General features: G+C 42.6%; 1 protein-coding gene across 2 annotated transcripts in view; it reads right to left on the reverse strand.

Moving 5' to 3' along the window:
* The window catches only part of Mcc (MCC regulator of WNT signaling pathway), a 339919-nt gene that overhangs the window by 214797 nt on the left and 112161 nt on the right, over positions 1-12961 (reverse strand). The window contains exon 1 of one of the 2 annotated variants that reach the window (XM_051201037.1): positions 1259-1906. The exons of the other annotated variant lie outside the window; for it this stretch is intronic. Coding sequence (XP_051056994.1) covers positions 1259-1315 — 57 coding nt within the window. The 5' untranslated portion in view covers positions 1316-1906. Of the gene's footprint in view, positions 1-1258; positions 1907-12961 lie in introns of those variants that run through there. 2 annotated transcript variants of the gene reach the window in all.

A 12961-nucleotide genomic window follows, 5' to 3' on the forward strand; every position in this document is an offset into this window, starting at 1 on the left:
TTATGAAGCCTGACTCAGGTTCTTGCCCTACATACAAACCCACCTAGTTCCTCCTGTTTCTTTTCACTTCCATCTGAAAATCCCACCCTCACTCAGCATTTCCCCAGCCTTTCACACCACAGCGGAGGGGGCGGTGAACCCGGGGAGTTAGGGTCTAAGTCTTTGCTGCATTCAGCTAACACCTCAACATGCTATCCCACGCCAGTGTGGGAACTGCACAGAAGGAGGCAGGACACAGGGCGGCCAGCAGGGCTATCCCTTCCCTTTTGGTCACTGCCACAGCCCGCTGGAGTTTACTGCAGCCATCCCTGGACATCCCCATCGACAACCCCTCTGCAAACGCTTTTGCAGTCTTTCATTTCCCCTCTATCGTCTGACATTACCAACGTTTGCTCTCCCCTGGTCCGCCTTCCTCTTTCCAGTCGTACTTTCAAGCGGCACAGATGACCTCTGAGACTTGGGCCCCCATTACCCAGGCAAGGTGTTAAGAACATAGACTCCCCCCCCCCCATTCCCTGAACACCTGGCTTTTTAGGTTTCTCACCACTTTTCCTATATTTCATCAGCTCAGATATCCCTACAACTATTGCCCCCAAAACGTGGCTTTGAGCACCTTAGTGCTCACTTATTTGCATACTGTGTGATGTAGATTTAATTTCAAAGCAGGTCCCAAACACTTCAGCGCAAGCCCAGGAATTGCAAATGCAGCCTCAAAGAGCCAGGGGTCCAGACATTGGCAGGAAATAAAGTTCCAAGCGGCTTTGATGTGCTTCCTCCCTATACCCCTCCTTCGTGCCGGTCATTCATCTGTACCCAGGAAGGGACCACCTTGCCTGAACCCTAGCAAACGCAGCACACGTGGGCGCCAAGTGAGAGATTTAATAATCCGTGCTTTCCTGGTCTCCAGCACAGATATCGCCCCGGTCCCACTAAATTAGTTACCGAGGCTTTAAGCACATAAATAGGGGAGGCGTGAATAAAGGGACCGGGGTCCAGACTCTGGGGAATAAAACGCCTAGGAGGCTCGGGGAGAGAGCTCTTTATTTTCTAAAGCCACTGGCTCAGAGTGAAATATCAAGCCAGTTCAGGTCGGATCCTGAGTAGCACAAGTTAAAACAAGATCCAGAAAAAAATCTATCAATCGTCAGTTGCGACGCTTCCAGCCTGGGATCATGAGGGGTGGGGTAGGGAAAGACTAGGGGCGATGCGGGAAGCCGAGGCACCGAAACCCGAGCTCTGGACTTCAACCGTTCCTTACCTCGCTCAGCTCGGCTGAGGAGTCGTTTCCATATTTCACCGCAACTCCAGAATTCATGCCTGCACTTTTCAGAGCCGGGCTCGTCCCCAGAACCTCGGAGCGTTGGAGCCTGGCTTAGGCTGGATAGCCTGGGCTTGCTCCCCGCAGGCACATTTCAGTCTAGACAGCCATTTTCACCCAGGACAGCGGCGAGACTAGGGAGGATGCAGAAGCTCCGCACGGAAAGTCCCACTGGAATCTCACAAGCGAGCCATGGCTGCGGGAGGCTGGGCAAGAGGGTTGCGCTCGCAGCAGCTGCAGCGGGCCGAGCCGGCGCCGGGAGCCGCCCGCTCACCCACCGCGGAGTCCCTGGGAGGATGCCACCCTCCGCACCGCCTCGACTCTCCTACGGTACCACGCTGATCCCCATTACCCGGCAGGCGGGCAGCTCGCGCCGGCGCCCGGCAGAGCTCGGACACCCTCTGGGAGAAGCCTGGGCAGTGGTGCGAAGACGATTCGTGCCTCCGGTTCTCGGCAGGAAAGAGCTGGAGAGAGCCGGAGCCGAGCAGCACTTCACGCCGAAGTTTCCCCCTTTGAATCGTCTGGAGTTGTAAGTGGTTTCTGATTGAACACAGCTGTCTAGCTGCTGGCTGAGGGCTGCGCGGCGGAGGCGGGGCCAGAAGGAGAAAAGGGTGGGGGGAGGGAGCGGAGGAGACTGTGCCGGGAGAGCAGGCATCCTTCCAGGTTTCTGCAATAGTAATTACAGGACCCAGGTCCAGAAGGGAGAGAAGAAACAGGAAAAGCCACCTGAGTAATCGTGCAGGAAATTGGGAGGGGAAAAAAAAAAAAACCTTCCCTCTTAGGAGTCGCTTTCCATGATTCAGTAAGGTCAAGGCAAACGTGAACACTGTACATCGGCCAGCGTTGAGCGGTTTCTCATGGTACATTAAGATTTTACAAGAGTGCCAGGCGGTCATTCCCCTGATTGACTAAAGTCAGGCTCTCACTTTAAATGGCTAGGGCAGAGTGCATTTTCTGCACGTCCATACCCAAGATAAAAACATGCCCAACCCTTGAAAGATTTAAAATACTACTGCATTCGTGTCCTCTCCAAGCTCCCAGCAGACCTTCATTAAAAAGCACATGCCTCCACCCAGCTTGAAGTTGCTGCTCTTTAATCCTAGCGGCTAGCAGTGGAGTTCAAGGCTAGCCTGGGTTACATAGTTAGACCCCATCATAAATACATAAAAAATCATTGCTATGTAGGCAGGGCTGGGCCGGCTATTTCTGGAGTTTGGAGGGTAAATTAGAAAAGTTTAAAGTGGCAGTGATATCTGATCAGCCTGAATTCCCTTAGGATGAAACTTTCGGTGTCTATGGGGAATGGGCTGCCAAAGAGTGGCTACCTGGGGTTTTAGCTAAATAAAGTTGAAAGGCCACCAAGCCTGGCTGGTGGCGACCCAAGCTTGTAATCAGAGCTCTAAAGCTAAAGGACCACATGTTCAAAGGTTCACAGTGAAGACCTTCATAAGACCTTCAAAGCTTCACAGTGAAGACCTTCGTAAGACCTTGTTTCGGTAAAATAAAATAAAAGGCAAAATGAGGGCTGGTGTGATAAAGTCCCGCTGAATCTGAGATGCACCAAAAACCTATAATACAGGAGGGCTGCACGATCGCTGAAGAAATCTCATCAGTCTCTCTTCGACAATGGGAAGAAAATATCTTCACCTCTAGGCAGGCATTTCCTGAAGCCTTCCATGAAAAAGTCATTGTATTGTTTCAATCCAGAGTCTATTTTTAAAAACTCAAATAGGATGTTTATTTTTGTCTCAAGATGGAGCAAAGGGGCTACATTTGCATACCTTTTCCATCCCCTTCCTGTTTAGTTTACTCATTTCCTTTGTTTGTTTTGTTTTGGTTTTCAAGACCGGGTTCCTCATTGTGACTGAGCCTTGACAGTGGAAGAAAATACTGCCATTCATCAGTGAAAATTAAAATAAAAAGCTGTGTTATATACAGAGATGTAATAGGCAGTATGTAGACTCAAGTCAACCCTACCATCTTCAACAAGTAAGTTGCAAGGGGGAAGGGGACACAGGTGAACAGGTGAAAGATCACAGGAGGCAGAACTCCAAAGCTTTGTGGGACACAGACACTCATCAGTCAGTTGCAGCATGTGAACATTATTGGGTTCTTTCCTTAAACCGTGAAAACAATGAGTGATTAAAAGTATGACCCTTTAAGCCAGCTCTGGTAACACCCAACTGTAATCTGATAATGGTGAAGATTAACTCAGGAGAATAGACTGTCTAAGGTCAGCTTCACAAGGAGAGGTAGCAAAAGTAATAAAAATTAAAATTATGATATTTACATTCAAAACTATACTTTTAATATCTTTAATTATGTTAAGAAATTATCGGGGCTGGAATAATAGCTTGGTGGGTAAGAGTGCTGGCTGCTCTTTCAGAAGACTCATTCAATTTCCAGCACCCTTTGGCTACTTATAAATATGTCTAATTGAACTCCCTAAGATCCAATGCCCTCTTCTGGCCACCAGAGGCACCAGGCATGGAACATGTTACAGAGGCATAATGCAGGCAAAATATACACACACATAAAATGTTAATAAAAAGATGGTTAATTTCAGCTAGGTTAATGATCTTGTGGTCATATTTTTTCAATGTATGATTATTTATTTATTACCCTTAAAGATTTATTTTTGACTGGACTCAGACTTGGAAGTAGAAGCTCTCAGAGAGGACAACCTACATCTTTTGGTAATCTGTTTCTGGCGCTTTTCTTTGGCTTCCTTCATTCTCTTGACCAAAAGTTTAGCATATTCTGCAGCCTCCTCCTTGTTTTTCTTTGTACGTTGTTTTTTTCAGAGCAATACAACGGCATTTGTGTTGCAGGACACGTGACACGTGGAGTAACAAGACAGTGAATCTTGGGCACTTTGGTCCTGGGCTTCTTACCTTCTTTGTTTAAAGGCTTTCTCATGACATATTGGCGGACATCATCTTCTTTAGAGAGATTAAAAAGCTTTCGGATTCTGCTAGCTCTTTTATGTCCCAACCGACGAGGAACAGTAGTATCGGACAGTCCAGGAATATCCTTCTCTTCTTTTTTTACTATGACCAAGTTGAGAACACTAAGATTGGCATCCATGATGCATCCTCGAATAGACTTGTGCTTCCTCTCTCTAGTTCTCCTTGGTCTATAACAAGAATGCCCCTTACTTAACAGCAGGTGCACTCTGCCATGGGTCAAAACACCTTGCTTCATGGGAAAACCCTGTTTGTCATTCTTGTGGTCATATTTTAAAGTGTCCTTTTAGAGATACATAAGGCTGAAAAGATGTCTGTGATTTTTGTCAAATACAAATGACAAGGAAATGGATGAGTTACTGATGAAACAAAATGGCATAACTTAGCTAATAACCATTAAAGCTGAGTGATTGGTAAATAGTCCCTGTCCTGATGTACACATTTGAAAAATCTTCCTAATAAACACATGAATGTTTGCTGTCTCTGCTTTCTGTGCTAAGAATGGGTTCTAGTGACCAAACAGCAGAACAAGAAACTAGGAAAGACTGTTGCACATCAGGGATGCTTTTGGTTTGGAGAAAATCAACCAAGATGGTAAGAAATGGGTTGATTTGAGATATAGTTTTTAGGTAAAACTGGTCAGGCTTTGGTGAATGATTGGATACAGGTCATTAGACAGAGGGCAAAAGTAATGGATGACTGCCAGTTTGGGGTTTGAGCCAAGGAGAAAGACAAGATTTTAAGGAACCAGGAGTTCTGTTTTAGATGAATTATATTTGAGTTCCTGGAGTGAGAGGTAGCTCAGTAATAGAGCATTTGCCTAGTCTATGTGATTTGTGGGTTTAGCCATGGTAATGGCAAGAAATTAAGTAAATAAATAAGGGAAACTGAGCTTTCTGTTTGGTACATAAAGAAATATCATCAACAGTTGGAGAGTGGGACATATTGTGATGATTTGGACAGCTCTGGCATGAGAATTATAACTAATGCTGATAGCCATGAGGATATATAAAGTCACCTAGGGAAAAAGTAGTGTGTGCAAAAATGTAGTCCCAATACTTATCACTGAGATGCTGCCATATTTCCTGGTTAAACAGTATAAGAATCCAACCAGAAGATCAAGAAAGGCAATCCACAGAGGAACAGAACAGCTGCAGATGTGACAGCCCTTATGTAGAAAGGATGCTTCTTGAAGAGTGGCAATCTATGTAGGATGCTATTGGGAAGCCAGGAGAGTTGATAATGAAGTGTTGTTTGGTTTGGGTGATTATTGGTGACCTCCAGAAGAGCACGTTTTTTAAAGTGGCAGAGATAGATAGAAGCTAGAAAAAGTGAAAAAGCTGAGAACATTTGGAGATAACTTTGAGAACTATGCTGCCATAAGCACACAGCACAGTGAAATCTGTCCATTTCTCCTTCTGTGGACCCTGCTTTAGGTTCAGTGACTTAATGTTGTGATATAGCTTAATTAGGGTGGCTTATGTTTAAAATTTGTAAGACAACAAGTATTTGAAAACAACTTCCAGATTAAATTACATGTACAGAACAAACAAAAACCTTAACTTTTTCCAACTGCCAACAAACTCAAGTAAAGAAAGCACCTCTGTGTTCACTGGTGGCATTCATGGGCTGCCTCACACCAGGCCCACACATTCCAATAACATAGAGTAATTTTCCAACAACATCCCCACCATTATCAGTGGGGAAATTCTGATTAGAGGTTTGCTACCTCGTTAAGGGATGTTTTAAAAATTACCCCAGTGAGATCATTTGGAGACTAAATAGTTATCCCCGTCATTCTCAATACCCTGAGAATCTTTCATTCAGTCATTTTACTGAAAATCTTTTTAAACTGTATCACATTCTTCTCCGTGGAAAAGAAAATTGATCAGTGGAGATTAGAGATTTGGAAATCCCAGGAAGATTTTTTAGCAAGGACAGCTTTAAGTCATCATAGGAGTACCTCCATATGTCAGTGGAAAACAGAAAGATGGATCTAGTACAATTTGGAGAATATTCTGAAATTAAATGAATTCCAAATGCCTGCCACTGTTATTTCTGGAGCCCTGTAGGCTAAAATAGAATCATCCCAATGCTCCTTTAGCTAGAATGCATTATAGTGATGGGGGATGTCCTTCTGTACGCTGTGAATATATGTTTCTCTTATTGGTTGATGAGTAAAGCTATTTCAGCCAATAGTCAGACAGGAAGTATAGGCGGGGCTACCAGACTAGGAGAATGCTGGGAAAGGAATGCAGAGAGGGACTTGTGAAGGAGATGCCAAGGGAACAAGAGGCTGAGGCATCACGGGTAAGCCAATGCCATGTGGAGGTACACAGATTTATAGAAATTAGTTGATAATTAAGAGAAAGCTAGCCAATAAGAAGCCCGAAGATACTTTTCTCCAAAGTATATAGCTTTATGTCATGTTATGCTACAAGTTATATTTTAATGAGTTTTATCAAAGTAAAACTCATACATTAAAAAAAATACATTCTAACACAAGTAATTCAAAGTGTAAAGGCAACTCACATTTGCTTAAAAGTGGCAGCCCTGAATTCTATCACCAGCACTGGAGAAGAAAATGAAAGGAAGAGAGGGCATACATAGAAGAGGTGTCATGGCTCTAGGGGCAGAACCGAGCCAACAAAGGAGGTGGACTAAAGTCTCATACAATACCACACTTTATTCAGCGCCTCAGACAACTTATACACAACTTATATTCCCAGAGTTAAGCACAGTCCCATGAGTAAAGTTTTCATGCATTCAGTCTGTATACAATCACAAGGACACAATATACATCACAAAACCATGTTTTCCCATAGAGGAAGTATAAATATTTTTTAAAAATATATTTTATGTGTATTGGTGTTTTGTCACAGGTGTTGGGTCCCCTGGAACTAGAGTTGTATACTGTTGTGAGCTGTTATGTGGGTGCTGGGAATCGAACCTGGGCCCTTTGAGCAAGATTAACTGCCATAGTGAAGAAGTGTCACTTGGATTGGTTTAATAAAAAGCTGAATGGCCAATAGCTAGACATGATTTTGGGGGCCGGGAGGATGCGGGAAGAAGGGCAGGGTTGCCAGTCAGACAAGGAAGAAGCAGGAGCGTGGCATGAGAAGTACAGTGTAACGGTAATAAAGCCACGAGGCAGAAAGTAAATCAATAGAAACGGGTTAGTTTAAGTTATAAGAGAAAGTTAGAAACAAGCCAGGTGAGCTTTCGTAATTAATAAGAAGTCTCTGTTTGGTTATTTGGGAGCTGGCAGAAAAAGTCTGACTATAATGAAGCCCAGTTTATAGTTAATCTTGTCCATCAACTTGATCCGGTTGAGACACACCTAGATTATTAAAGCATTGCACAGCTGCTACGCCTGTCTGTGAGGGTGTTTCCAGAGAGGTCTCGATCACAGGGCTTCTGACCCAATGTTTAATCCATTGATGGTTTCAAAATAGGAATAGACTTTTGTGGGAGGAGAACTACAGAAAGTAGGCCTGTTTGGAGGAAATAAGTCCCTGGGTGCGTGCCTTTGAATGCTATATCTTGTCTCAGTTTCCTCCTCTCTTTTTCTCCTCACTTCTCTCTCTGCTTCCTGTCCACCATACAGTCATCAGCTTCCTCTTCCTACACAGGTTTCTGCCGCCATGATCTCCTTCCTTCCCACGACCCAGAGTCAGCCAATTGTACCTGTTGGAATCTCTGAAACTGTGAGGCCAAGTGAGTCCTTTCTCCTGTAGCTGTTTCCATCAGATGTTTTGTCCGGGGAAAGTAATGTGACTGACATAGTAATTTAAGCTTTTTGTTTTGTTTTTCAAGACACAGTTTTTCTGGGTAGCTTTAGAGCCGGTCCTGGAACTCACTCTGTAGACCACACTGGCTTTGAACTTGGACAGATCCACTTGCCTTTGCCTCCTGAGTGTGGGATTAAAGGCCTGCACCACCACCTCCCAGACATAATTTATGTTTTTGTTTAACAGTTAATAAACTATTGCCTAATATAAGATCACAGTGTCTTCTCTCTCTCTCTCTCTCTCTCTCTCTCTCTCTCTCTCTCAATAATATTATAGTTTTAGCGCTTCCATTGAGGATAGCAATCCAGGTTGAATTACATTTTGTAATTCAGGGTCCAAATTTAGGTAGGGGTTGTGTGTCTGTGTGTGTGTGTGTGTGTGTGTGTGTGTGTGTGTGTGTTTGTGTGTGTGTGTTGTGTGTGTGTGTGTGTGTGTGGGCATGCAATGCTGGGGCTCAAACCCAGGACCTTGTGCATGGTAACATGTACTCTATCTCAGCTTCCAAATTTGTTTTTTTTTTTGTTTGTTTGTTTGTTTTGTTTTTTGACATCCAGAAAATATTATTCATTTCTCATACTCAATTGTTTTGGCACCCCTATCAAAACCAATTGTCCACAAATGTGTTTATTTATAAAAATCTCAAATCTATTCCATATGTCTGTATGTCTATCATTGTGCCAGTATTTCATTATTTTAATTATTCTAGGGTATTTTGTTGTTGTTTTCTGTTTTCAAAACAGAAAGTGTCTGACTTTGTTCTTTTTCAAGGTTGTTTTGGCTGTTCTAAGTCTCCTGTGTTTCAACAGGAATTTTGGAATCAACCTGCTGGCATGTAAAGAAGCCAGAAGTAGTCCACTGAATCTCTATAGCAATTTAGAGACATTGATATCTTAATATTAAGCATGCCGATCCACATATGGGGGCCATCTTCTTATTCATTTTGGTGGTTGATTTCATGAAACTGTTTTCAATGAACAAATTTTACACTTCTCCCGTGAAATGTATTACTAAATGTTTTATTCTTTTCATTATTTTTTTTTGTTTGCTTTTTTGGTTTGTCTTTTGAGACATGGTTTTTCTGTGTAGCCTTGCTGTCCTGGAATTCATTTTGTAGACCATGATGGCCTCAAACTCAGAGATACACCTGCCTCTACCTACCGAGTGATGGGATTAATGGCTTGGAGTAAAACTGCCTGAGTTTTTCTTTAAAAATTGTAACCTAGTGTAAATAGGTTTGGTTTTATTTAATTTTTAGATAGTTCATTGCCAGCACTTAAAAATTAACTGATTACTGGCATGTTAATCTTATATCCTGAAATCTTCTCTGACTTAAGAATTCCAGTGTTGAGTAAATTACTTTGAATTTTCCACATGCAAGATGATTTATCTTCTGCATAGGGAGATATAGTTTTACTTCTTGACACAGATGTCTTCTATTTCCTTTTCTTACCTACTTGCTCTGGCTAGCAACACCAAAATGATGTTGAAGCAAACAGAGGAGATATGCTCACCTTGTTGCTAATCTTCATGGAAAACATTCATCTGCTCTTTATTCTCCAATCAGTTTTATCTTTCATGTCTTCAGTATAAAACTCCTACCCAGCTGCATGTTTTCTTATTATTATTATAGCTGTCTAGCTCATTCCCACACTTTTTTCTTGCTTCCTCTCCTGTTTGGAGTGTTAGCCATTTGCCTCTCCTAGCTCTTGATTCCTAGCTCTTATTCTGTCTTTCTTGTCTCTGAATCCTCAACACTTCTGGCCTTATCAGTTCCATACTTGGGTGTCAATTAAAGCTCAGTTATGTGAAGACACAAAGCAGAGCTGTCTGGCTGTGTCAGGGTTAGAAATGGGAAGTATTCTTACCCAACTGATACATAACTAGGGTCTCACATTTTTCCTAGAAATTTCCAGGCTCTTCTGGAGTTAAACAGCCATAGCACCAATACTTTATATCACCAGAGGTCTGAAGAATGTTCCTTAATATACAGTTAATCCCCATTGTCAAGTATTGTGAATATTAGTCCTGACACCACCCAGGCCATTTTTCCTTTTACTTTGTTTCTTTTTTTGTTTTTGTTTTCTCTCTTTTTGTTTTGTGAGACAGAGCTTCACTATGTAGCCCTGGCTGTCCTGGAACTTGCTCTGTTGACTAGGCTGGCCTCAAACTCAGAAGCCTGTCTGCCTCTGTCTCCCAGAGTACTGGAATTAAAGACATGCATCACCATGCCCAGCCCCAATTTTCTTAAATTAAGACAGAATTAAAGAATAAATTTCATTACCAAAAATGTCTGAGTACATATTCTAATTTAGTTACATAATATCCTCATAGAACTTTCTAATGATATTTCAACCAGCATCTTTCAGCCTCTTTATAGCTCTCTGGACATACAACTCATTTACTGTCATGTTCTAGGAAATGCTTTTTCTTTCCTTTCTTCTTCCCTCCCTCCTTTCCTTCATTCTTCCTTCTCCCCTTTCATTTGTTCTTTTCTGCCTGCCTGCTTATGTGCTTGTGTTTCACATTCTTATTGACCTTTAGGCTTTCATGATCCAGAACTTAGCAGTGTTCTAAAATATTTAGAAACACCTCCAGTCTCCATTTAGCCTGCTTGTATGGAAAGCTACCTCTGTGTGAATGATGGAGTTCCCTCAAAAGCTCATGTTGAAACTTAATCCACTATGCAACATTATTACAGTGTAGCTTTAGGAGGGCTCTGCCCTCATGAATAAGATTATCACCCACGCAAGAGGGCTTGACATTAAAGGGAAGCTGTCTTTTTGCTCATCTGCTTTTCCATCATGTGGATCCAGCATTCCTCCTCTTCAGAGGGTGTGGCAACATGTGATCTTCACTAGGCACCAGCCCTACTGGCACCTTGATCTTGCACTTCCAAGTCTTCAGAACTCTGAGAAGTAAATTTTGTTCTTTAAGATGCATTCTGTAGCACAGTGCAAACATCTAAAGATAGCACAGTCGGTATAGGGGAAGGTTGGACTTTGTGAGTGTTAGATTTCTATCGCTGTGTAAGATACCAGAGAAAGAATTCAAGGGAGGGGAGAGTTATTTTGGTTCATTGTCTCCATGGTTTACTTCAGGTATAGTGTGGCTCCAGATATTGTATTGTGGCTCATGGTCAGCAGAGCACCATGGCAACAGAAAGCATGACAGGGACCACTCATACCATTGCAACCAAGAAGCTGAGAGAAATTAAGAGTCCCAGGGCCAGATACTCTCTTCAAAGGCGTGTCTCCAGTGACCAACTTCCTTCATCCAGGACAGACAGACAGACAGACACAAACACACACATACTCATCTAACTTCCCAGTCATGCTGTCAGCCAGTGAATCTATCTAAAGCTGACTCATCTTTCAATGACTGCATATACCCTATAGAGCATTGGTGGTGACTGCTTAGTAATAGACTTTGTCAAAACTTCTGAAAACTTTATTTTATCCCGTTCATTTATCTTTTCCCCCCCTCTCTTCCAAAATATTAGATTTTGCACCCCTACTCAGACAGCTCATTTGATATTATTTGCCACATTGCTAGCACCAGTGGTGGTAAGGTATTCTGGTTTGAATTGTAATGCACCCTACAGGCTCATGACTCCATTGGTTGTACTATTTGGGGAGAGCATGAAACCTTTAGGAAGTACAGACTAGAAGAAGTCACTAGGTCAGGCCACTGAAGATTACAGCCAACCCCTGGGCTCCTGCTCTTCCCTGCTATGATGCAGCCTCTGCCACACTTCCCACCACCACAATCTGAGCTGCTGTACCATGAGAGAGGCTAAGCCCCATAAGCCACAATGAGTCCTTCTTTGTGTTTTTTTTAAAGGTATTTTTACCATGACACAAAAATTATCAATGCAGGAGCAGAGCTGTATCTTGTGGGAATAAAACCTAATCCTAACTCACAAAAAGAGATTACTTATAGGAACTGGGGAATTTTAAAAAGTCAGGAAAACAAACAAACTAATAAGAAATAAACAATTCTGTGTAAGGAGTAAGGTGTTTCCTCCCACTGCTGGTCTGGTCCCGCCGCTGCGCCAGCCCCAATTAACACACTGAGACTCTGTATTTGATATAATTCTGTTGGCCCGTTACTTGTTTCTTATCGGCTAGCTCTGTCTTAATTATTAACCCATTTCTATGTATTTCCACGTGGTCTTACCGAGAGTGGAGGAATGGTGGTTCTGTTCTCTCCAGACTCTCCATGTTGACCTCTCCTTCCTACTTCCTCTTTCCTCCTTGTCTCCTAGTCCCTCCTATCTCCTTTCCTATTGGCCAACAGTGCTTTATTCATTAACCAGTATGAGAAACATATATACATAATGGCATCTCCCATCAATTCTGAACTACCTTCCTAATAAGAAATGTTCTTTAAAATTGGCCATTTCTTTTAGATGATTGAGACATTATCAAATTTATGTTGTTTTACATAATTTGTTTTTTTCCAGACAGGGTTTCTCTGTGTAACAGCCCTGGCTGTCCTGGAACTCACTTTGTAGACCAGGCTGGCCTCAAACTCACAGAGCTCCACCTACCCCTGCCTTCTGAGTGCTGGGATTTAAGGTGTGCACCACCACAGCCCAACTCAAATTAATGTTATTTCATATTCTATCCTTATTTGTCCAGGAAATAGTTATTAACTCACTGTATGTCAGGCATCTTCCTAGGTACTAGATATATAATGGCAACTCCAAAGAGGCACATCATCATAGCCTCCAAGTTAGCTTGCTGTCTTATATACAAAGATGGCTCTGATTTCCACTCCCTGTAAAGGGCTTTTGCCTAGCATGAAGCCTTTATGCTTGTTTACCTAACTTCAGTGCATAACATAAGTATGGTTTGCTTCTTCCAGGAGTTCTTCGTGTTTCTCCT

This window comes from Phodopus roborovskii, unplaced genomic scaffold, assembly GCF_943737965.1.
Source record: "Phodopus roborovskii unplaced genomic scaffold, PHOROB, whole genome shotgun sequence".
Lineage (NCBI taxonomy): Eukaryota > Metazoa > Chordata > Mammalia > Rodentia > Cricetidae > Phodopus > Phodopus roborovskii.